This window comes from Crocodylus siamensis, chromosome 1, assembly GCF_052110815.1.
Source record: "Crocodylus siamensis isolate JL-2025a chromosome 1, ASM5211081v1, whole genome shotgun sequence".
Taxonomy (NCBI): Eukaryota; Metazoa; Chordata; order Crocodylia; family Crocodylidae; genus Crocodylus; species Crocodylus siamensis.
The window spans coordinates 171,026,657-171,052,138 of record NC_143395.1 but is presented as its reverse complement, the minus strand read 5'-3'; the positions used below and the strand labels follow the sequence as shown (position 1 = coordinate 171,052,138).

At 39.7% G+C, this 25,482-nt stretch overlaps 1 protein-coding gene across 9 annotated transcripts in view; it reads right to left on the bottom strand.

Moving 5' to 3' along the window:
- Positions 1-10,582: 10,582 nt before the first annotated feature.
- Positions 10,583-25,482, bottom strand: part of ESRRG (estrogen related receptor gamma) — a 516,894-nt gene continuing 501,994 nt past the window's right edge. For all 9 annotated transcript variants that reach the window (XM_090048878.1, XM_090048889.1, XM_090048897.1 and 6 more), the window contains one exon: positions 10,583-14,232. In XM_090048878.1, coding sequence (XP_089905004.1) covers positions 13,988-14,232 — 245 coding nt within the window. In that variant the 3' untranslated portion in view covers positions 10,583-13,987. The remainder of the gene's footprint in view (positions 14,233-25,482) is intronic.

The window sequence follows — 25,482 nt, the reverse complement described above, 5'->3', positions numbered from 1 at the left end:
ATTATTTACAAAAAGCCTTGCATACTTTTGTGGTAGGACTCAAATTCCAGGTCACTGGCTGCCTCTGTAAACAATCTAATTTGTGTTCCTGTTTCTTGTATGTTAGTGAGTGTGGGAGGGGAGACAGAAGCCCCGCTCCCAGCATGTCCCAGGACCCCGCCGAATGAGCCCCGATACTTACTGCAGGAGCTGGGACAAGCAGCAGCTGGGGGAAGATGCCGACGCAGGTTTGGTGGCTGCTACCTAAGCCTGCAGATCAGCAATCCCTGGGGGCAGAGTCTGGGAGCAACGTGGGCTGCTCAAGAGGCAGCTGGGGAGACACCCAGCTGCCGGGGAGGAGAGACAAAGGCTGCCGGGGAACCAAGCAAGGAGCAGTGGGACACCAGCAAGCAAGGTCAGGATGCTGGTGCAGAGCCCTGCATGGTGGAGCCGAGCAGAGAGGAGCAGAACGCCAATAGGGAGAAGCAGGACGCCAGTGGGGAGCCACAGGCAGTAGAGCCGGATAGGAGTGGCAGAACGGGACTCAGGGCGAGAAGCCCCAGCAACCGACAGGGCAGCCCAGCAGGAAGAACCCCAGGGAGGAGCTTAAGGAGCCGGAGTTGGCCAGAGAGGCATGGCAGGGAGAGGAAGGTTGTCCCCACAGTTGTGGGCCAAGATCAGGCTCTGCAGGAGAGGTCAGGTACCCCGATGGGGAAGGGCGGTGAACAACGCCAAGCCTTGGTGGGCAGCTGGGTGAAGAAAAAGGAGCAGGCAGTAACTGTCCCAGAACCCAGTGGCGAAGGGGCAACTCTCACCCGTTGGTGGGAACAGGGGTGACTAGCTCCTAACCTGCGGGCTTCCTGGAAAGAGTAAGTGGAGGGATCAACATTGAGTCTCTTTCTCTCCCCAGGGAGGCAGAAGGGTCCGGGGAGCTGGAGTCCCCTATACTCCATCAATAGATGACTAATGCCTTCGCAGGGAGCAAAGGACCTTTTGAGTTATTGTTACCCCGGGCCGTGGCATGTTTAGTTTGTCTGCAAGTTGGCCTGAAGTTTAAGGATCAGTCCCGTGGTGATTGATGGCCAGACACCCTAACCTGCTCCGGGTGGGCCTCGAAGGTGAGAAGAGATCACTCTGGGGAAAGGTACAAGGAGGCTGAACTCTCCCAGGCTGTGGATGTGGTAAGGGTGGGGTAAAGGGAAGGTTTGGAGCCCCACAAGGAAAGACCCAGGGCTGAGACCCCACTGGGACCACCGACAGGGAACTGCCTCCCCCATGTATCAACATCAAAGTCATGGCAGGAAAGTAGGGGCGGCGCTCAGAACCATCTAGGTGGCCCTGGGGTGTCGTCTCACCCCGACATTGCTAGGGAGGAAGACACCAACTAAGAAGGTCCCAAAGCCATACAACAACTATCAGCAACAGTGAGCATGATTCCAATCCAGCAATTAAGTTGTGGACAAATAAATATTTTAGCCACTTTAAAAGGGAAAAGGGAGCTGCTGCTCAGGAGTGAGCATCCATTGTTACAGTCTACCTGTTACGTCTTCTGATCTAATGGCAATACGAATTAGCAAAATCTGCCCAACTTTGACCCTAAATGAAACTGGATTACAGTTGGAGTGGTTTGGCTACATTTGTATCACTACAAGATTGTGCATGTTTAATAGCTGCATTATAACATTTTGTAACAGTATCCTTTGACATTAATACACTTGTTATATCTAGGAAGCTAACAAAATGGGAACACCTGCCATCTGATTTCACAGTCTGAGCATGGCACCCAGTGCCATTTTCATGGTGGAATGCAGCAGGCCCCCAACACCTCTGATTGGCCAAGGGGCTCTGCAAGTCCCACCCCTTCCTAGAGATTGACAAATGGCTCCAAACCAGGACTTGCTAACACATTAATTAATTGTTTCTATGGGTTTAATCCCCCTGATTAAGCCTGAAGAAGCCCTTAATTAATATGTTATTAAGCAGACTAGGATGGGGTTAATGGCTTTTGCAGGTTTGATCAAGCCCATGGAAGCATTTAGCAATGTTCTAGACTGCTTAATGACACGTTAATTAATGGCTTCCATGGGCTTAATCAGGGGGATTAAACCCATGGAAACAATTAATTGATGAGTTAGCAAGCCCTGGGTTGGGGCCATTTGTCAATCTCCAGGGAGGACTGGGGCTTCCATAGGCTTGATCAGGGACTGGCATTAACTGAGAGGTTAGCAAGCAGTCTAGGATGCAGTTAATGGCTTCCATGGGCTTGACTGTGCTCCTCACACAATGCTGCGAAAACACTTGGGTGCCTTGGCAGGTGGGCAGGCAGGCTGGACATTTGCAATGCAGTGCAATGCAAAATAAATTGAAGGAAAAAATGGGGGGCAAGGAGTCAAGCTTTTTTGCAAGCTCCTGGTGTGGCCCCAACTGGTTCCTGGACGGAGCCTATGTCAGGGGCTCAGCCTCCCATGTACTTACTCTCCCTTCTTTACCCGCCCCCCACCCCCAATCCCTTCCCCTGTGCGTCAGGATGCAAGGGCTTCCTACCATTTTCTGTTTTGCAGTTCCTTCTTTTTTCCTTTTCCCCTGCTCACTTACCAATTTCATGCCTTTTTGTGGACCCCACACTTTTTCACAGAGACCAACTGAATTTGCAGTTTCCGTGGACATTGTCTAATCACAAATTTGGTAGGTCCCGAGCTATATCTGTCTGTACCCTTGTATTAATATACATGCCCCTTTTCATTCCTGTGGGGTCTATCCTATATGAATAAGCTGAGGCAACTTCTGACCAACACTGGCAATTTCATGCAAAAGAGAAATTTACACCGTGTGTGATGGTAGCAATCTGCTGATTGCTGTGAGGAGGAAATATGCATCAGGTGTATATATTTTATGCTTCCATCATGAAAAACTATTCTGCCAATAAAAGTATAAGTAGGTAAAAATGGAGGAAAGGAAATAATTTAATTTAAATTCTTTGTATATAATTAATATCACCCCTTTTCCTCCAGAGAAAAGGCAGAGGAAGGATTACTGTATTGATAAAATGGATGTCATGGAATCTCCTGATTTGTGTTGGTGTTAAGCACCATATTGCAGATAGATTTGCAGATTCTTTTGTTATGCTGTTTTTGTGAGAGACATTTTGTAGTGTGAAGTGCAGAGGCGACCTTAATCTTTTCACACTGGGAGTTGGAATTTTTTCCTGAATCGTCTAGTTACAAGATGGAGCCCATTTATATGTAAGACATAAGAATAGCCTGGCTCAGCAAGTCATTTAAAGAGAATCTGGTCAGCATAAAGGAAAAGAGGAAGAGGGTCCCCCCCGCCCTCCCCTTCCCCTTCATTGTATACTTTTGTTGTGGTCACCTTGTAAGTGGGTTTTTCTGTGCAGGTTACAATGCCATAAGGGGATCAATGTAGTAACTATGTAAAACCCTCATAGTGCAGGTATCGGCACATTTACTTTCTACAGAATTATCAACTTCTTTCTTTACAATGATATAAAGAGCTCCTAGGCACCTCCCAGCCCCTGATATATCAAAGAAAGTATTGTTTGCTGCTGTACTCTAAGATGGGATAGGGAAGAGAAGTACTTGAAAAGAATTAGAGCACTCGTTCATTGTGTTTTGAGCTGAGAGGCAAAACAGAAACAAACTAATTGTGTCCTTTACTGTTCTTGATGATGTGTAAAAATGACCTCATAATCCCCCTGCAAATGTTTCCCTCTCTGCCAGTTGTGATATACAACAAATATCAGGCTTTATTTATAAGCATGAATGCATTAATTATTTCCTATGACTCCCAGGGGAGGTAGGTATTTATCTCCAGTTTATAGATGGAGAGGAGAAGGTAAATGATTTGCCCAAATTCCCAGAGCCAGGCAAGGGAAGGGCAGAGCATTAGTGGCCTTACTAAGGTCATGGTAAACAGTTATGGCAAAATGCAGCCTTCCGCATACCTGGGAGACATACTCAAGGCTTTCCCTGGAGCACCAAACTAGTGCAGCAGCTCCTCTACTACACTCGGATGGGGAAAAACAGGTTCAAACAGTATCTGGCTGATCCTCCTCAGCTAAAAGATCTAAGAGCTGTGGGCTGGAAGATAGCAACAGTGTCTTAAAACCACAGGAGCAGATAGACCTGAGACTGCCACACAATTCCTCCCTCAGGATCATAATGGCAACAGAGAACTTATTTCTGGTAGTAACTCCTTTTCATAAGTTATTATAGCAGCCACAATATATTAAATGAGGCTGCTATTTAACTAATCAATATAATCCACAGAAGTAGGTAGACACAGACAAGGTGGTAATATTGATTTTCTTGGTTGGAGTTAGACCTGGGTGGAGGGGATCAGACTGATTTTTTTCACTAAAATGCATACAGTAATGGAGAGGAAATCTCATTAGCATGCTACATGGTTTCTTCCCTGCAAGTAGCAAGGGGAGCAGGGGGTGCCATCATTATTCCTCAAAGTTAAACTCTGGCAAGTAAAGCTGGCACTTTTCTTAAGTCCTTGGAGGCCTCATACTAAAACTATGTCCCTCTTATTTACTTCCTTTTACTGACAATCCCTCACCTTACAGACATTCTCAATGAAGCTGTGAAATTAGCTGAAGCATAATAGATTGCACTGGTGAGTGTTAGGAGTGTGAGTTGTAATGCTCCTGTGACTTAAAAACAGTTTTTTTAACTCCTTTCATTCATCATTAGTGACTGTTCCCAAGAAGCTCTGGACTCTCCCCAGAATGGTAGACACTCATATGGTCTGGCCTTTTCCAAACCAAGCAACTAAATGCATGGGGCACTAGGAGAGGGGAAGGTCAGCTTTCAGGAACGTGCTGTAGAGCAGAGGTGGCCAACCTAAGGCACGTGTGCCACAAGTGACACAGGCGGTCTCTGCGTGTGACATGAGGCAGATTGGGAAGAGGACAGACAGCACAGTGGCAGGGAGCAGAGTGGCAGAAGACTAGGGGAAGGGCAACAGGCTACACTCAGAGAGGGTAGGGGCTAATTTGTGGCACACCTACCAAATTTGGCCCCCTTGCTCTAAACGCACCAATATCCCCCAAGGAGGATTACAAATCCTAAGAAACATAAACTGCAATAATGACACTGCTGCTGTTTGCATCACACTTTGCTGCTTTGTTCTCATACACAACTTTTCAGATCTGAAGGCTCCCTGTACCTACTAACGGACAATACTCTCATGGGCACACACATTATGATTATTCCAATATATATGATAAATCTTGACGTTTGCTTCTACCACAGTTGCCCTCTCATCCTGTTGGTATATCTAAGGTCATCAGTGGCATCATCATCCTCCAGCATGGGGAGGAATCATGCCTCTCTGGCTGAGTTAGTCTATAAGGTACCACCCTACCCTGTCTTCTGCCTAACTTCTGATTTATATGGCTAAGTACCTTTCTATGCTCTAGCATTAGAGGTTCGGTTTGGCACAGACAGGACTGGTAAGATAATGGTTCCACCATTATGGAGCATGTGGAGATCTTTGGATGAAAGGATCTCAACAAGAGGAGACTATTCCAATGGTTCTGACGGTTGGGACAGACCATGTTGTTAGTACTGTCAGGTCCCTGTTACAGTACACACAGCACTATAGATTTAGGCTGTTTACCTCCAAATAAGTATTTTAAGTGTCAATTAGACCATTGTGCAGAGCAGGACAACATAAAATAAGGGTAGAAAATCCCCCAAAAGAGCAGGAGGATGAGCAGTGTTTCTGACCATGGGTGTCCAGGCCACAGTCCCAAACAAAAGAGATGTATAGCTGAAAAGCCAAAAGGAGCATTGCTGGACAGAAGGGTGATTAACTGTGGCATTATTCTTCTCTGCTCCTCCAACTCAAAGGAATTACTTGAGTAAGACAGGAAGCCTGATTCCTCAGTGAAGCAGTTTGGCATGTCCTTGTATTATAATGCAGAAATTGGGGAAAGGGAATAAGGCAGCTGGACACTACCAAAAGCTGTGGTGATGGAGAACCAGGATCCAGTACAGAGGCCCTGTGTTAGTGGCCCCTGTGGGATATCTTAAACTGAGAAATGTTCCTCACTTGTTTGCCTCTCACTGCTCCTCCTTCCTACCCACTCTGTCCTTTCTCCTCCTCCTTCCCACCCTTTGTATTCAAATCACTCACTCCACATTATACATCGCTCTATGCACTTCACTGCACCTTTTGTCCTCCCCACATCATCTGATGAAGTGATCTCAAGTTCATCAAAGCTACATGTATCTTATTTAGTCTATAAAGGGCATATCTACCTTGCTTTATGTGTTAAAGCAGCCATTTATAAATTTAAACAGTCAAAATCTTGACCTATTCCTTGGGTGTGCACATGAGAAGTCCCCTTCCCTCAATGGAACAATAGTGAAAGAAATAGCATGAGTAGAAGCTCACGGTTTTGAATTTATCCCATGAAAGAGACAAGCTGCTTCACTTAATCTGTAGCAAAATTTGCAGTTTGCCTTTCTGCCATAAGGATGCAGTTATGTCTCAAGAAATCAGTAGTAAATGACTCTGAAGTCATGCTGTCACTTGTTCACTGAACTGCCATGATAGGGAGTGGCGGGGACTCTGTTTCTTAGTCTGGTTTAAGCATTTGAGAACAACTCCCTATGAAGAACCTCCATTTAAGTCTTATGACAAAATGCCTACAGAATGACACAAAAAGTGTTGACATCATTCTTTAAAGATGAAGAATTTATGGTACAGTTTGTTATTAATTTGGCTGGCATCTGTAAAGTAGAAGGGAGTTCTTGTGCTTTTAGGCCATGTGCTCAGTGTATAAATCTTCTGTACGGCTGCCATAATCATATTCCTGCAGCTATGTTGTCACCTATTGTAATTTTTCTGCTAATAAGAAAATTTAAACTAGCCAGGAATCCTAAATTTGGAGACTAGTTGTTTATTTCAAATATACTCCAGAGAAATAATAATGCAGTTCTGCTCTGAATTTAATTTAAACAGGAACAGGCAAAACAAATCTCTGTGGAGGGCATTTGACAATAATAAAATATTTCTCCCAGCGGGTGAGCTGGTAGCAATTGTATTGTTGCCATCAAAGCTCACGTTTCAGCAGGTCATTACCATCATAACAAGCCCTTGGACCAACTGGCATGGACATGCAACATTGAGCTCCTGATGGGCACATTATTTCAGACCTTTAACTTCATGGAGAACAAGACAAATACTCCTGGGAAAGGAGGATTATATTTTGAAATTCCTTTCTTTTCTGTTCTGCTTAATAATAAGATGCTGTGTGTAATCAATCTACCGCCACTTGCTTTTTTATATTAACAGAGATTCTCAGAAACTAGGCTTGGAAATTTGAATGCTAGGAAAGAATGGTGAGAACGCTTAACAAAAAAAAATTATTACTATAATATGTCCATGATATATCAATCTTTCATGTAAACGTATGAAGTGCTTGCAAATAAACTATTTTTAAAAAGCAAATCTACTAATGTCTTTTTCCACGTTTGCATTTTTGGAGCAAATGAGAGTGAGAAAGTTTATAGAATGTGTTAGACGAATGGCATTCCCAGTGCACAGAATCAGCATCTATCAGACGGGGGGGCAGGGGCGACCTCACGCTATGTGATGTGACGTAGCAACTGCAGCTGCACTGTAAAACACAGGATATAGTAATTAACAATGTGCCATCCAAAATCAGAAAAAGCAACAATACATAGAAGACCCCAGACACAAAGTAAAGGAAAGATGCTAGCAAAAAAGCTGATAAGGAAAACAAACAAAGGTAATAAAAAAAAGTGACTAATAATTCAGCAAACAGATTAACGTTTTGCCATTCTGGACTTAGTTCTGAGGTGCTGACACAGGTAAAGTGAAAAATGAAAGTGGGATTTGATGTTCAGTAGCACACACCTGTAGCCAAGCCTCTTCACTTTCTGACTAGGGCACTACTAAAAGATGCAACTGGGGAGTACTTTAAGGATATGCATCGTAGGTTTTTGTCTTGATACAGACATATATTTCCTCATCTTTGCTATCTTTTAAGTACCATTGTCCTTTTTACATGTATTTAAAAACTGTACTTGCATTTCAGCAACTCAGGTATCACTGAGTAAGAAAAGGTATACAAATGCATATGTAATATTGTTGATTAACGCATGCTTTCCACAGCACTTCTTTTTCTCTCATTCAGAGAGAAGGTAGACTACTTGTTAAGTGAATTGCCAGACCACCTTGTACTGTGACCCCAGGAGACTGCAAAACCTAAGTTGAGTTAACCTATTAGTTGGACTGGAGGGAAACAAAGATGCCATCAGAAACACTGTGTCATTCAGCAGCACTCTCAGTCAGTTGCGTTTTATTCTTCTGAATTACTAGTAACCACTACAGTCAGATCAACATTATGGACCGCTGCCAGGCTAGTTCTGTAGGTCAAGGATGTGAGGAGTGTGATCCCTGACCAACTGAGTTGTGCTCACAGACGCTTCTCAGGGAGAGACTGCTATTCTAGCAGAACTAGGCTCTCATTAGCGTAGCTTGCTGCCCCGAAGATAAGGGATGGCATATGCTATGTTGGTGAAAGTGGAGTTCTGCTGCTCTAGCCACACTTGAAGTGATTTGCTGATATAGAACACTACTGTTCCTATACCAATAAAAAGCATTCCCTTTGTGCTGACATGCCTACATTTTGTCATTTTAGCAGGGAGTACTGCTCTGATAGAGGTAACACCTGTTGATGAATTATAAACCCAAGGGCCTGGCCATTCTTTGTCTTTTAAGATCCAGTGCCTATTCTCACCATTAGAGGTATAAAGAGAGGTAGTTAGCAGTGTTACTTTGAAGTTAGATAGAAGACAAGGCAAAGTTGTACCTTATAGATTAATGCAGAGATGCAAGGTACAAATCTGCCCTGCCTTCTCTTGAGGTACAAGTGATCATGGCCATATTTCCTAAGGATACCTACCAGCAGATCACCGCCTGTCTGTCATTCTTTTTTTAATTGGATATCTGGTCCTTCATTTCTGCCCCCCACCCGCACACTATTGTGGTTGTGTGCTGTTAAAACTTTTCCAAGTTACACCCCAGAAGTGGCTGCATTTCTGAGGTGTATGAATTGATTCCTGCAGGTTATATATACTCTATTCATCCCCTTATGGGGAAACTGAAAGATATAAATAGTGTCTGCATGGTGTTTTGGGAGTCTTGAATGAAAGGTGCCATAGATGCGTTAGTTATGATTATCATTATATGTGGAAATGTTTAAGCCAGCGAGTGGGTCCAATCACACTTTGATCAAATCTGGGGGACTGGGAGTGGCATATTGTTTACATGCAATAAAGTATTGTTGCCTTTAGTTTTAGAGGGTTATTTGGTAACAATGCTTCTCTCCGTTTTAGGCTGTGAAACATTATGCTCCTGTTTGAAGAGCTATTGTGCTATAACTCAAAATCAGATAAGAAAAGCCAAGCATGGGAAAGTTTTATATATTGTGTCATTCTTTTAAAAATATTTTGATTCCTTTTGATGATTTCATGCATGATTACACCTTCTACAGCTGTCTGTCATTCCTTTTAGTCAAGAAGCTATTTTGTAGTACTGCTGAAATGTAGAAAGTAAGCATTCCCTTCCCCCTCTGATGGCATATTGCTACTTAAAAGGCTGCACAATACGAAAATACCAAGAAGTTCCCTGATAGCTTGCCTTAATGGCTGAAACAATTCTGGTCCCTCAATACCATTCAGTTTAGTAGCCCTTGTGTCATCAGCCAAAATCTCCAGAGAACGGCCAGCACTGAAGGTGAGAAATATGCTGGGCAAACACAATGACAAAATACTATCAAGATAGGCTAAAAAGCAAGAAAAGCACACATTAGCACTTCTGTGATGGCTCCAGAAGGGTCCACAGGAAGCAGAGCTTGACCCTTTGCAATAAGGGCTACAACCTTTCAGACTGTAAAAGGCTGGGGCACCATACTGTCAGTTTTAAACTATGCTATTTAACCCCTTTAGCTCTTAAAGCTGTATCAGTGCTCTTCATTAACACCAGGTTAGTGCTCCTGTCATTATATTTACTTCCATTCATAAACACTAGACCAAACCATACAGATCTAAAAACAAACAAACAAACAAGCTTGGAACAAGTCAAAGGAATCCCTTGAAGCAGGAAATGAATGATAGATTTAGCTGCTGATGGAGAAAGCAAATAAGTGCTTCTAGATGGTATTAATGTGATCTTAAAATAGTGGTAAAGTTTTCTTTCATGACATTGACAGAGAGGCAATGATTCTGAGTAATGCAGGTTGATGTGGAGATGCTTTAAGATTAAATAAGTGCTATATAAAGGCCTGTCAGAATGAATTCTAATGTGCTATGAGACATTTTGCATATTTAAGAGTATGCAAAATGTCTTGTACCACACTGGAATTCATTTTGACAAGGCTTTATATAGCATTTATTTATACTCGTCTTCTACTTTAAGGGAAAAGGGATAATGCTTGCTACTCTTTGAATGGAACTAACAAAAGGTAATGCTTATTGATTTGTTTCCCTCGTATAAAAAACCAAAAAAACAAAACCACAACACAAAAAATAAAATAAAAGCAATCAAAAGTGGAAGCTTGTTTAATATTGCTCTACCATCATCCTGAAAGGCATAATCATTTGAGTTACACATCTGAACTGATTGGAGTTACAGAATCATATCTCCTTTTTGCATTTAACAATATATACAATATAAAATAAATACATTTACACAAATGGACATTGGTTGGAGCACACGGTATGATACACATCACAAAAATATACAGTTGATTGCTTTACAGATGTGAAGCCCATCTACAGCTATAGACATGTTTTTTTACTACTGGCTATTATGCAACTCCTGGATTATTATAAGCAGTTTAATTTTTTTTTGTCCTTTTGCAATCTTTGCACGATAAGACTGCCATAAAATGTCTTCCTAGGCAGGTAAACAGAGACGCTTAAATAATTAAAATACAATCACCAACACCCATTTTCTCTTCTATAAGAAAAATAGCAGTTTTAATTTTTTATATCTTTTTACGTTATCATTTAAATGCAAAATAGTGGAATAAATACAACAATCTGATCTGATTGAAACAAATGTGTAACTTCAAGGAGCCACACAATCATATTGCTTTAAATAAGAAAAAAAAATTAAAAAATGAAGCAAAAAATAGAAATTAAATTGTTATGGCTAAAACATACACCTTTTGAAATTTACCCAACACTTCACATTAAGTAAGTGGTCTTGAAAGTACTCTTCTCCAGCAAGGTTTAAGATGAACATTACTATAAAGCCCGTGCAGTTCTTTTAGCTATAGTTCAGTTAATATGTTTACAGTTTCGAGATACTTGTTCTTTTGCAGCTCCGAAAAATTACTGAAAATGAAAACTAAACTTTGCACCGTGTGCCTTTAACACATTTCCTCTTTTTTTGTGTGTTTTTTGTATTTCTTGAGTTGATTGGCTTTTGACTCTGAAGCCCAAGTTTTTCAATGTGATACAGCAAAAACAATATTTATATTATATATTTATATATATATAGTGTAATTGAACAGTAGCAACTTAAACCCTGCACAAACTTTCTGGAAAATATTTTTTTTGCACTCTTACATATATAAATAATCTTATAGAATCAGCACCTTTTTTCCCAGGAGTTGTATTTTTTTTTATCATTTTTAAAAAGGGATGTGCCAATTTCTGAACTCCTATCACAGCTATAAATTTCAAGTTATTGACCATCTGAATGAATTGCTAACGATGATTTATCTAGAATCACACTACAGTCACTTCTCTACTGAGAAAACACGATCTACAATATAGTCCCATATAGCTAATGATAGATACACAGTATTTTCTAGCACAAGGCCGATGTACCATCATCCTATTGTATTTTGTTTAAAGCACACAAAGTAGCAATAGTTTTGGAAACTTGTCCGCACCAAAAAAGTTTTGCAACAACACAGAGCGAGTTAATAACAACATCTGAGAGATGATTGAATAAAAGCTATATTTACAGCATTTAAAAATTAGACTTATCTATAATCTTGAAATATTCAAAGTTTTATTTCTAAGCTATACATTGGTATTCTATAATAAACTGTTACAGAAATTATCCCTTGTTTGAAAATATTATGATTTCAACGTGTATCTGTTCATAATGAGTACTTGTTTGGAGTTTCGATCTCTTAATTATTACTAGGAAGAACCTTATTACCGTAAGGAATAGAATATACTACTGTAATCTCCTGAGGAATTGTACATCCAATATTGTCTCTAATTCTACCCTGTGTCTATAAGCACACACCACAAGAATCCAAACACCACAAGAAGAACAAGACAACAGTCTTTGAATGCAACATAAAAATTCAGAAAAGCACAGCAAACATGAAACATTGAAAAGCTGAACTACATTTCTTTTGTTTGTTAGGATTACAATTTTAATTACATCTGTGTACATAGAATAAGGATGTTCACATAGTACAGGGAGCAGCTACTAACACTGGTACATTGGTATAGCATTTGATGGAGGTTATTGTTTATTGGTTATTTAGCGACTGTAGTTTTCTGGGGGCATCTAATTAGTTTATACATTAGATTACACCTCTTAACAGTCTTGAAACTGTCTGACTTCCATGCTGTGACAATACTGGTTGAAAAGCACATATACTGGTTTAGCTACTTGTTAAAGATTGCAATTTACAAAATAAAGTTTAAATTAATAGATATAGTGTCGAAGTGTTAAATTCTTGAATTTGGTCAGAAGTCTACTATTCTGATTTCTTAATTTTGCAAACCCTGGCATTTGCCTTATTGCCTCTAAGTTATTATTGGTTCACAGGTCTTTATGTAAGAACTTTGTAATTTTGCAAATAACAGGCAGTATCTCATTTGTTTACAACTGAAGCAGTTAGAGATCATGTAGCGATTGTACTTATATACGGTCGCACTTTCCTAACATCTTTACAGATTTGTATTCAATATGGAGTATGTATATATTAGACTACTCAGATATACTGTAGGTGTAATCTAATCCTTTCAGTCAGTGAACATTTAGTTATAAACTGGAGCTCATGTTAAGAAACTGGATGTTTTGGACCAGACTGGCACACAACATAAATTGCATCCGTGATAATATGCACCTTCCCTTCAACTATTGCTTTAGTAAGATAAATTCCCACATTAATAAATGGCTGAAAAGTGGTAAAGCTGGTACAAAAAAATCTCCATTAGTAAGAAGAAACAAAACAGTTAAAAAAATCTTCCTTCAGGATTCATTTGTCCTTCATTATTGTTCATCATTGTTCAAGCCAGCACAATAATGCAGTATTTTTTTTCTCTTTAGTATTGCATGAATGAATAAAGCTTAAACTATTCCCTGAAAAAGTTACATCGTAGCTAACCTAAGAAATATCTGGAAGACTTGAAAAAACAATTAAGGAATCAAATGGCTGTAACTGATCTAGATGGAAAATGCAATGATAAGAAGCAGCCGATGCATCGTCGCTTAGTCGTCTAATTAGAGACTGCTCCTATGAAATCTAATACTGCATTCAGTCAGTTCATCGTGTTGTACTGTACTGCTAGGTACGATGGTTCTCTCTTTGATTCCTTTGTCATTGGGGACATTATGGTTCATAATAAGTTCACTGGCATCCATATTATGGATTTCCATCCTTTGGCAGGCCTGGCTTCCATCTCTCTTCAATTAGAGACCTCTTTTAAAAAGTTCAGCAGCAAAGGAAAAAAAAAGAAAAGAAAAAGAAAAAAACTAAAAGAACAGAAAAGGGAAAGAGAGAAAAGAAAAAGGAAAACTGCATCAGATAGACACAGAAGAAAGAGCTGAAAGCTGCTTCACAGTCTTGCTGCTAATATCAGTGCAGTCATTTTTTTTTCTTAATTAAACACTAAGTTTCTTTGCCATTATTATCCTGTTTATTTTCCCTTTTTTTTTAACGTGCATGATGGGAAGGCCCATGATGCTTTAGTCAAACCTTGGCCTCCAGCATTTCCAAAAAAAGTTTGTGCATGGGAACTTTGCCTTCCAGTTTGATGTTGTAGAAATGCTGCACCGCCTTAGTGGAGGTTTGCCTCAGAAGCGGGAGAGTCATCAGCATTTTGCCAGCTCGACGTGGGTCTTCCATATGTTGACCAGCCTCGTAATCCTGCAGAGCCTCATGTAAGACATCTTGAAGTTTCTGAACTGCTTCAACATCCTCTATGTGCATTGAGTCTGCAAAACAAAGGAATAACTTCAGTTTTCAGCATGGAGTGCCAGACTGCCAGCATTAGACTGTAGTTGCTTCAGGTGGTGTCTCACAATGTAATATGTAATGGCACCATATTTGTTTATAGAATTTGCCTTATGGGTTTACACAGTGTTTTTTATATCGTTTAAAAAACAAAAACAAAAAAAAGAGAATTATCCATTTATTTCTATACTAGCCTTCAGGACCTTCCTTGTAGTAGCAAACGTATCGTGGCATCTTGTAAAAGTGTTAAATTCATCTACAAACTGACCAAAACAAATCCATCCTCCATGCAACTAAATACTTTCTTATAGTGCCTTCCTAGCTATGCAGAACAAATAGTGCTGAGAGGGCAAAGGCCACCTGAGTCACAACCCATTGCAGCTGCTGCTGCAAGAACAACTGCTACCTCTCTGGTGCACCTGGTACCAACCCAAGGCAGCATCCAGAGTTTACGAAGTGAGAAGACCAGATGGACTTTGGGCTGAAACAGGGAATGAATAGGTATGAGTCTCTTTCCACCCTCACAGGGCAATTAAAGATATTTGTTTCCCAACCAACCTTCCTTACACAGCTATCAACTACAGTTAGCAAAGAACATCAAGGGGGTCCTTAGAAACACATCTGCAATGCTAAACGGATAGTTCTTGTGAGCTGCAGCCTACCAAGGATAGTTTGAGGTTCTTTTTGCCAACCTAATCAAAATTAAATAAACCCAACACCTCTCTACATCTGCTTGGTTCTGTATATTTGTTTGTGAAGTGTTCCTATGGAAAGAAAATTCTTCTGATCTCGGATATGAGTAGGAGCCCTAGCAATAATGCACAGGAGGAACCAAACTGAAGAATGCCTTGAAAGCTTCTCTTTTTCCCAACCATGCACTTGACCAGTAAAAGATAATCACCCACAGAAATCCTTGCCCTATGGAAAAGGTTCCAGCACTAGAAGCTGCAGATGATAATGGGAGGCTGGGTCCAAATATATTTAAAGCTTTAACCAAAACAGTTACAAAATAGAAAGATCAAATTGATGACCCTATTGAACAAAATGGGTTAATCCTACAGCCCTACGATTTTCCCTTTAACTAGCCACTATCTAAGCAACAGAAGAGAGAGTGATGAGAGCCTGGCAAAGAGTTCATCCATGAGAGATGTAGTCCACACTTTGAAAAGGTTGGAGAACAATGGCTAGGTACAGATATTCAAAAAGCCTGATGCAGAATCGACCTGTTATGTAGTTTTCCGTAAACAGCAGAGTTTAGATCAGTAGCGAACAGAACATACATTCGCCTTTTGCTGGGCAGGGGGGTGCAAAACTTAGACTATGTTCCACCATTTTTAAACCAGTCTGCGTATGCTGAACTTATGTTCTGTTATGGGTATAGACTGGTTTTCTGCACTGAACTTGTGTTCTGTTATGGATACAGATTGGTTTCTGATCACTTATACTGGTAAAAGTGTAATATATGTAGCTGGACATAATGTATTAATCTAAGGGCAGCAATAGTTATTGGGGACATCACTTCTAGTTGCTTATTCTGCCCTAGAAAACTAACATGACTTTTTCCTAAGTGCATGGGCATAGTTTCTGACATATTTTTTTTTTATAAAGCACATTTGCTTTATTTAGCCTTTTATTTGTGCAGCTGCCATCTTCTTCCTTTCCCTTCACAGCCTGTGCAGGCTCTTAAGGCTAGCCTTTTTATCTTCTAAAAGGCATGCAAATTTATTAGTATTTCCTTGTCATAAGGGGCCCTAATAGCCATTACATTATGTAGTTTTCTGTAAACAGTGTAGTTTAGATCACTAGCAAACAGAACACAGTGGCCCTTTGCTGGGGCGCAGGGGAAGGAATGCTTTTTAGTCTAGAGAAGGTATCAACTCTACCATAACCAGACAGAAGTGGGTCCTGGAAATCCCCTAATTCTGTGAAACAGAATGAGTAACGTTGCCAGGGCTTGTAATGAGTAATGCTATCATAGGCCTCACTATTTAAGCTTAGGTTTGCCCTTGGGGGAGACCAAGTGGACCTCCCTGACAGTGGTCACAAGAGCAGCGAGTAACAAGGAAGGAAAGGCAGCTATAAGCAAAATGTGGCACCACAAACCAAATGCTCTTATAGCTATCAAAACGGAGAGGAATAAAGTCTTAAAGAACCTGATAAAGCCAAACAGCCAAATATAGTGTTTACCATGGGGGTTAGCTGATTTGGACCGTGGCAGTCAATCAGAGGATGGGCCATGTGTAACCCTTCTGTAAGGGCATATAGCCCCAAGGGAACTATGAATTTGTGCATGCTTAAAGCAGTGATGAGGCTGTAACCAGGACTAGAGCTGGCCTGCAGTAATTCCACCTACTTCTAATCCTACTCCGAAATTCTTGCTGCTCTGACTTCAGTTTTTGACTATTTAGCAAAGACTCCATTTTCAGATGGAGAAAAGATTAAGTAAAGCTTCTTTTGTTATTGTTTTGCTTTCTTAAGCAGATTCAGGCACCCAAAAGCTAATTTTACACAGCACCTTGTATCTGTTATAGCCTAAGAAAGACAGAACTACAGCCAATTTGGTTTTGGGACCTAGGTTTCACTATCCCTACTCAAACAAATAGTTTGGATGGCTGTAATGTGACTAGTAATTTTGTAACAGTCAATCTGGGTAGGTTTTATCAGTCAATTTTATCAGTCAATCTGGGTAGGTTTTAAATACCCTTTTGACTTAAAAGGCATTGTTTAAAAAACACAAGCCAAACAGGTAAATAAGAGGTTAAAAAGGATGGTCCATGTTTAGTCTCAAAAGAAATGTGCAAATGGAAAAAAAAAGTTACAGCTTCTGCTCTAAAATAGACACTTAATTATATACAAGTTTGGATCATTTAGCACGTTTTATTGATTCTGATGACAGTTTATCTGTTAATTACACATAATGGAGTCCTATGGGGATTTTGCATGTTTAATAATTCTGGATCTTAGTGAATAGATTGTCCTAAGAAGCATGCAGTCAGATACGTACTGCAGAAACTGCAAGCTTCAGTTACTGTGCATCCGGGTGATCAGGTCTAGAAACATTAAACTGGGAAAAACAAAAACAAAAAATGTGGGGTAACAGAACTAGGGGTGGGGGGAAGGAAATGCAAGGGAATGTTGGCACTGGCCAAGGTTTTCCCATTCCCCACTTCTAATTTTTTTTTTTTTTTTTTTAATAAAGAGATCAGCTTTTGCATTTTGTAGAACTAATGAAATTTACCTTTGACAATCAAAGGTGAATCCCTGATTTTTTTGTGTGTGTGTACTACAAATTAGGGGTTAATAAAAGCCCTTATGGGCATGCATATTTTGATGTTAATTATGTCTATGTAATCATAGAGTAAATCTACTAAATTCAGCATCCATATACACACTCACTCTTCCTGCCCACCCACTGGACTCTAGTTGGAGTCATTTCTTTCCAAACACTTCCACTGCATTCTGTGGCCATATTTGGAGGATGATGTATGAGCTGTGGATAATGGTTCTTGTGACAGATCAGAGCTGCTGTATGCAAGAGAAATGGCTTCCTGCAGAAATTTTCAGCTGCAGAAAGGCAGCAACATATTCTGACCATGAAGGTTTGTCAGTTTGCACCCTCTACAAAATTGTCTAGATAAAGTGAGCAGATGTTTGTTCCAGGCAGTTGCTAAGAAATTTGAAAGTTCAAAGATCAAAATTTCACTGGGTGCATCTACATGTACAATTAATGCTAAACAATAAACTCCAGTGCATATTGCAGTGGAGTGTATTGCTCCCGGGCACCGTGTTCACACATGCACTCTGGACCGCAGCACACTGAGCCAGGTCAGAACAGCCCTGGCTGGCAAGGGGCCCATGGAGTCAGCCTGCCAGCCCAGGGCTGCTCTGACCTGGTTCAGCATGTTGCAGAGGGGTTGGCTAGGGCATGAGGATGCTTCACTGTGGGGCTAGCCAGCAGGCAGCCCTTGCACTGAAGCACCCTCATGTCCCAGCCAGCCCTGTCAGTGCCTAAAAGTGCATTGCTGCACAGTAAATAATGCCACCACAGGATACTACTTCTATTTACAAGTACTAACCTGCGGTGCTGTTTATTAGTTTACTGTGACCTAATAGGGCCACATGTATCAATGTGGAGACTTTACTGCAGAGCTAATAGGGCAGCTCCGCAGTAAACATCTTGTGTAGATGTGCTCAGTGTGTTGTGCTGGTTTTCACTAAAACCAGCTCTATAGACGTGTAAAAGTTCAGATGAGAATTCAGCCATTTAACTTTGACTAACACATATACATACAGAGATGGAAAGTAAAGAAGAATCTATGATGTGGCATAGCTTTTGAATCCTGGATTCTCAAAAGAGAAGTATTTTCTTGTGGCTGCCTTCCCCTTCCATCAGGGAACATCTAACATCCCTGTAGTAATGATAGAATTTACTTATATGAAACAGTAATAGCAATTAAGTGTTTAAAGTATTTTTGCTGTTTTAATTCTGTTCAGAGCTGGAAACAAAATGACCAGCCAGCTCTCCACAGGCCACATGCATGTACTCTATAGGCTGGCTTGATTCATGGACATCAGTTTGGGAACCTGTGCCCTTTGGAGATATATTGTAGTATGTCAAGTAAATGACATGAGAACAAATAGCAGAGAGATAGGCTCACAAACAGTGATTAAGAGTTCAAGCTATTCTTTAAAGACTGTGATTTAGCTTGATTTTTTAAAAATCATTTAATCAAATTACTATGATAAATTAACTTCCTATTTACAGAAAAGATTCAAACTCATTTCAGCTTTACTCATTCTAGGGTCTGTTAATGCTTAAATGCAAACTCACTAAATCTGTGCTATTTAATTAGACCACGATTCAGCTGGCAGACTGCTCAGAAAAACAGTAATGTCTACTAAGATCCTTCTTCAACTTCTAATCTTGCAGTTTGGAGTGCCAACCCAGTCCTGATATTAAATAAATCTTAATCGTGCTAGTATTTGTTTTGTTTTTTTTAAATAAGGAAGAAAGTCCAAAGTGCTGAACTAGCCAAAATAAAAACTTAAAAGAAGCTTCAAACAACTATAAACTGGCAGCTTCAGAGATGATAGATAAACCCAGAAGCAGATGAATTTAGTTTTCATATACCATGCCCACACTAGGAAATGATGGGGAAGTCAACAAGCATTCATAAAATTTAACATAAAACCATCTTTCCAGAGAAAAAAGAAATAATTATCATATAAAATGCAATCAGATGTTAAACAAAACTGTTTTAAATGCTCTGCCTATTCCAGGAAAGTTACTCTGCAAGTAAGATTTTAAACAATTATTTCCCTCATAGACAGCCAGTATAATTTACAGTTACCATTCTAAAAGGGACTGTCCAGAAGAAATCTACACCTAGATGTGGGATGCTTTCAAATCAGTGTCTAGTTTAACAATGAAATTAAATAGGGACAGGAAGAAACACTCTCATTCGGAAGTAAGCAAGATTTGATCTTAAATGTCCTGAAAAAAAGCAGCCCAGCTTGGTGAAATTGAAGATTTCAAGAGCCAAGCACAGGAACTCACTGATATACCAAACACTACATGCTGCTGAGAGCAGGGGTTTCAGGGTTGGACTGGGGAAAGATGTAGTTGATCGGTGTTGCAAATGGGAGAGCGTAAAATCAACAAAATTAGGGCATTGGCTCATTGAGCTCTGCCCTGAGGATCGTTTTATCCATGTACATACTTTGTTTCCCTATTGCACCATGGGAAAAGAGAATTCAAACTCTTTTAATCAGCTGCAGGGAAACCTGGATGATTATATCTTTGTGCAGAAATGAGAGGAAACTAGGCTTTTTCTTTGAGGAGAACACCACAAAGTTTAGACAGAAACTCAGATTGCATCTGCTTCATTTAGAATCCTGCTTCATTTTAACCACAGAAAACAAACACCTAACCACCCAGGAATACTATGGGATACTTCACAAAGGGTGAAAAACAGGAAACAATTGGAATATACCTGAAAGAAAAGGAAGGGGGCTCCTTCTACTGGTGCCTTGCAGGAAGTTAAGAAGGGTGTATTCTATATCTTTTATGCATTTAATATCACTAGGAACATAACATGGAAGAAATAAAATCCATGGGTCTCAAATGAAGAACTGCTCCATGGCAGAATACAGAAAGCAAAAAAAAAAAAAAAAAAAATTAGAATGACTCCAGTAGCAGAGGGTAGGCAGCAGTGAACAGAAACAGGCAGATGTTAATAGGAAGTGGTTTAAAGGTAACCACTTGTAAGTAGCAAAAACATAGTTGTGGTCTCTGACTTGTGGTCTCTCTCTAGTATTTTTCTGTAGTCAAAACCTAAGTGAAAGCTATGAGCCAGCATTGTCAGAGGGTTGCCTTATGTGTAATGAGGGGTACCTTGGATATAAAAAGGTTCACAAGTCAAAAATGGATCCAATCAAGTTGAGCACTTGTGAGATCCTGAATGAACTAGATAAGATCAAGAACAAGAAAACCAGTAATTATAATGGTTTTAAATAAGTTTTGGACAGCAGGATCCAAACCTGGATTTTTTCTTCAAGACGAATTTGGTCATCTGCCTTTATTCTCTAGTTGACATTAATGAAGCAAAAACACCCCATGAATTACCACCATTTGCAGTGGTAGTACTCAGGGATGTTTTATTTTGAAACTGAAGAACTGCTGTTCATCTTGGCTGAAATGCACACCAGATTTGCATGTAGAGACTTGTAATTTTGCAAAGCGCCTCTCCATACTGTTTCACTCCAGCTATGCATGACTTGTACAACTCTACAATATTAAAACATAAAGTTTCTAAGATGGAAACAGTACAGATAAGTAAGATGGAAATACTAGATCAGACTCAGATTTGATTCCTGGTTTCCTTATTAGATATTGGACCCCTAGCCAAGTCAAGAATCTAAGGGTGTGAACAAGTGTTAAGCTGGGAGCTGTGTGGGGAGCCCAATGTTAGTAACATGGGGGGGGGGAATGGGATAGGGGAAAGGTTGCAGGGTCCAGGGGGAGTGGAATTGGCAGGTTTGGCAGGGTTGGTAGGTCCTGCTGGGGGTGTTGTCTGGTCAAGGCAGAGCTAAAGATAGCCCAGTCAGGGTTGGGGGGGTGAGATTAGCACAGCCCTAGGGCTGAGGCAAATGCCTTGGTTTTCCCAGACCTAAAGCTGTGCTGCAAATCTGTACAGGCATTCAGAAGACTGAAAGAATCCTTTCTTAGATCAAGCCAAACCTTTCTCAATCTAAGTTAGCATACCTCCTGAAGGCCTGCACAACTGGGCATTTAGATCGACCTAGCCCTTGTTAGGTAAATCTAAATGTAATGCATGTACATACCCTAAATCACTAATACCCTGCTCCAGGAATGCACCTAAAAACATTTCATTCCACTCCTAATGAGGAATTAAGCAGATGCCTAATTTTGAGGCCATGTGTAAACAATCTTCCTAAAACAAATCTTTTCTAGAATCAGAGTCCTAATGCTGGACATAAGAATGTACACAAGTAGAATACTTTCTACAATTTAAAGTACATGGCAGAAGTAGTCTGAAGCTAGGTATACTTTCAGTACACTAGAAGTAGGGAGACTATTTCAGTCAGAATATATATTGGAATTTAGAAAGGAACAAATCAAGAGATACCTAGAGACTTTGAACAGTAGCACCCAGAAAAAGGTAGCTACAGCATACAGAATAAACAGAAAGAAAATAGAATTTCAGTGAACATGGAGGCTATTCCAGTATACAATGACCTGGTTTACTTTTAGGAAAAAACATGAAAGCTGAACCTAACACCGTTGATGAACAGCAGGCAGAATTATTTTATTGTAACAATCAATGAATAAAAACAAGTCCAAGAAACACCTCAGTTTATTCCAGGAGGCCAGCAGGATTGACAGTGTAATAAAAAACAGTATGTTTAAGATTACGATAAATTAAAAATGGGCAAATTGTCTTTTCTTGTCCCTAAATCTGCTTACATTTCACTAGGATGGGTGGGAAGAATAATGAATCTGTAGACAATTCAGCAATGCAGAATGAATTGGATAATGCAAAAACTTTGAACACATACCAAGAGGAAATAGCAAGGCCCAGAAGATAAGGAAGTTGCAAGACAGAATAACAGGGCAAGATATCAAAGGAAAGACAAAGTTGGTTGGATAACATTAAGAGTCCTATTCCTCCTATGAATGAACCAAGTATCACTGTAACAGTGAGAAAGAGCTACTGTATTCTGCAGTAAAAATAGAGTGAATAACCAAGTGTATTCACAATGGTGTTGGTGCCACCATGGTTAATGTAACTGTTTTTAATTGGTTGATCTGGGTTTACTTCGTGGCCAACAGGCATGGCTGATAGGGTCTAGCTAAGGCAGTGGCACTAAGGAACTTGATACTATTACCAGTTCTGGCATAGAGTTGCTCTGAGCACTTCATCTCTTGTTACCTCCTGTTCATAGTGTATACAATGGGAATAATATCTGTCTAAATTCACAAGTAAGAAAACACTTGTTTTAGGTGCTTAGGTGATAATTTGGGTTCCAGAGAAGAATCTACTTAATAAAATACCAGCAGGTAGGGTAAAAAGCAACATGTCTAAAAAAATCTGGATGTCATGTATATGATAATAATTAAAAAAAACCCCCGCCTGGGACAGGAACATATGACAATCTTTCCTATATTTGTGTTTTGGACATATGTCAGACATTCTACAGCATAAAAGGAAAGAAGCTAATTCCTTTTGCTGCTTATATTAGCCACAAGATATATTTGTACATATTGATGATACCATTGCAGATGCATATGTATGAATTCTAACACTAACATGATCTAGAAATAATACCATGCATTAAATTACCCACCAAAGATGGCATCCCTACAAACTAGATACACTCTATTACAATATACCATATATCAGAGTCTGTATTGGCAAGAAGGAAAATATAGATCCCATGGAAGACGCAGTTTGTGTGGTTCTGCCAATAACATTTACATGAAAGCACTATTTCACAGCAGCAATATCTCATTGCTCTGAGTACAAAATTGTGGGGAAGGAAAAGCAACTTATATTGCCAGTATGGGCCAAATTTGCCAATGGCCTAAGTGGGAGGTTTACTTAATTGATGTCTGTCCTGTATTTCAGTGCACTCTGACAGACGAGAGAATTCCTGATTCTGTCTCCTTGGGTATATTATGCAGATAAGTGTCCGCAATGCAGAGCAGAGAAAGTCTTTCTGTTGCTTAAGGCGGTGAAGCTCTGACTGAGGGCTGGGGCTTAGGGTCAAATTTTTACCTAAACTTGGGCCGAGAGTAGTCAGTTTTCATCACCCACAACAGGGCCAGATTTTCTGTGACTTCAAGCTTCATTTATGCACCTAAAAAGGGCCCAGATTTTCAAGCATTCTAAGCTCTTTGGAAAACCTGACCATTTGCTCCAGTGCCTAAATAGAAGCTGAACTATCTGGAAAAATCTGGCACTATTCATGGATGCTGAGTTCTTTAGAAAACTCTGTGCTACAGGAATAAACTGGTCTTTACTGAATAAGCAGTTCCAAAAAAGACTGCTCACCTGCATCTCTCTGCTTAGTATTACCTAATCAATATAGGACAGCACTTTGTAATAACACAGAGAGATGAGCGGGTCACCTTCTACATATGTGCACACACACACTCACATACTTTCTGTAGACATTTCATCTATGCCTGAGGAAGTAATTGGTGCATGCATGCTTTGGAAAATGCTCAAAGTTGTTTTTCTGTGTGAATAAACAGAGTGCTCATTGGTACCATATTGTTTCATTTGGGCAGTGCATAACTGCTTGTCTGCTTTTATGTCTGGCTGGGAAGTTGTGAGGAAAAAAGGAAGGAAAGGGAAAAAAAAAGTAATATTGACAGGACAACCATTACCAGTGAGTCACTTTGCTGGTATTCAAGCATAAAGAATGCATTAATTATTATTGAATCAAGCCAGATGTTTAAAACTAAGCTGATAATTTAGATAAATCTCATACTAAGCACTGCAGATCAAAAATGAACTACTGCAATCATGTCTCTATATATTTCCCTGTACACAGGTTGCCAGTATAAACTGCACAACCACTTACACTATTATGTAGATATATAAGCTTTGCAGACTTTCAGTAAACTCTTATTTCATCCATAACTAAATGTTATTTAGTACGAAGTCTAGAAAATTAATAATAAGCAAACTTACTGGGGCCAACATGTAAAAGTGAAATGTTGCTAATCATTACCTCAGTATGCTACCTTCCCACTACTTTTAGAGAGAAGATGGGAAAGGGTAATTCAGATATTATCGTGTAGACAATGCTTAAGCATATCCTAGAAGACCTTAATATTTAAATATATATGTATTTCAAGCTATTTCATTTTGTTGGAAAAAACAAAGAACCTTATGGTATTTATTTAAACAGAATTCAATCAAGATTAAAGCAATCTACTGTACCTTTCTTGATGCCGGAGAATACCAGCAATGAAAACAATATAACATTATATCATAAATCACTAATGCAAACACAATGTCAGAAGCCCCCCCACCTTGTTAACTGTATATACCAGAGTTAATAGGATACTTTTATGAGAAAAAAACTGATCACACAAAAAGTGTATAAAAGCTGTAAGATTTCTCACTGCATGTGATCCTTTTTCCCTCCTACAGATATAAAATGAGTCTGTTAATTTTAAGCTGAGAAAATAAATCCCCAAGCAAAGCGAGAAATGTTTGAAGGAAAAGATGTGACAACAACAAAATATGTTTTAAACCAAATGACTAAATAATGATTTTCAGAGTCCTATTTTAGACCCCACTCACATTAATCAAATTAATGTAACACTGAATTACCTTCCTATTTTTTATCTGAAAAAGATCATACTGGTGTTTTAGTGGAATGTGCAGCCTCTGATTATTTAAAAGGGAGGCTATAGTTCTGCAGAGGCAAGTTCACTTGTATATATGAGTACAATGATTGGTAGAAGTCAGATATCTAACAACCCGAGTTGTATGTGCAAACTTAAACTGAAATCTTTAATGTTAGCAATGGAAACATTCTGGTAAAACAATGCCAAGTTGGTGTAAGGTAGCTGTTTTGTATCTCATTCCATTAGTTTAGGTTAAAATCAACATATGATTTAATTAACGTAAGGGGAGGAGGAGTTTTCATTTTAACATACTTTGAATTTAATACATTAAACCATATTTATCACT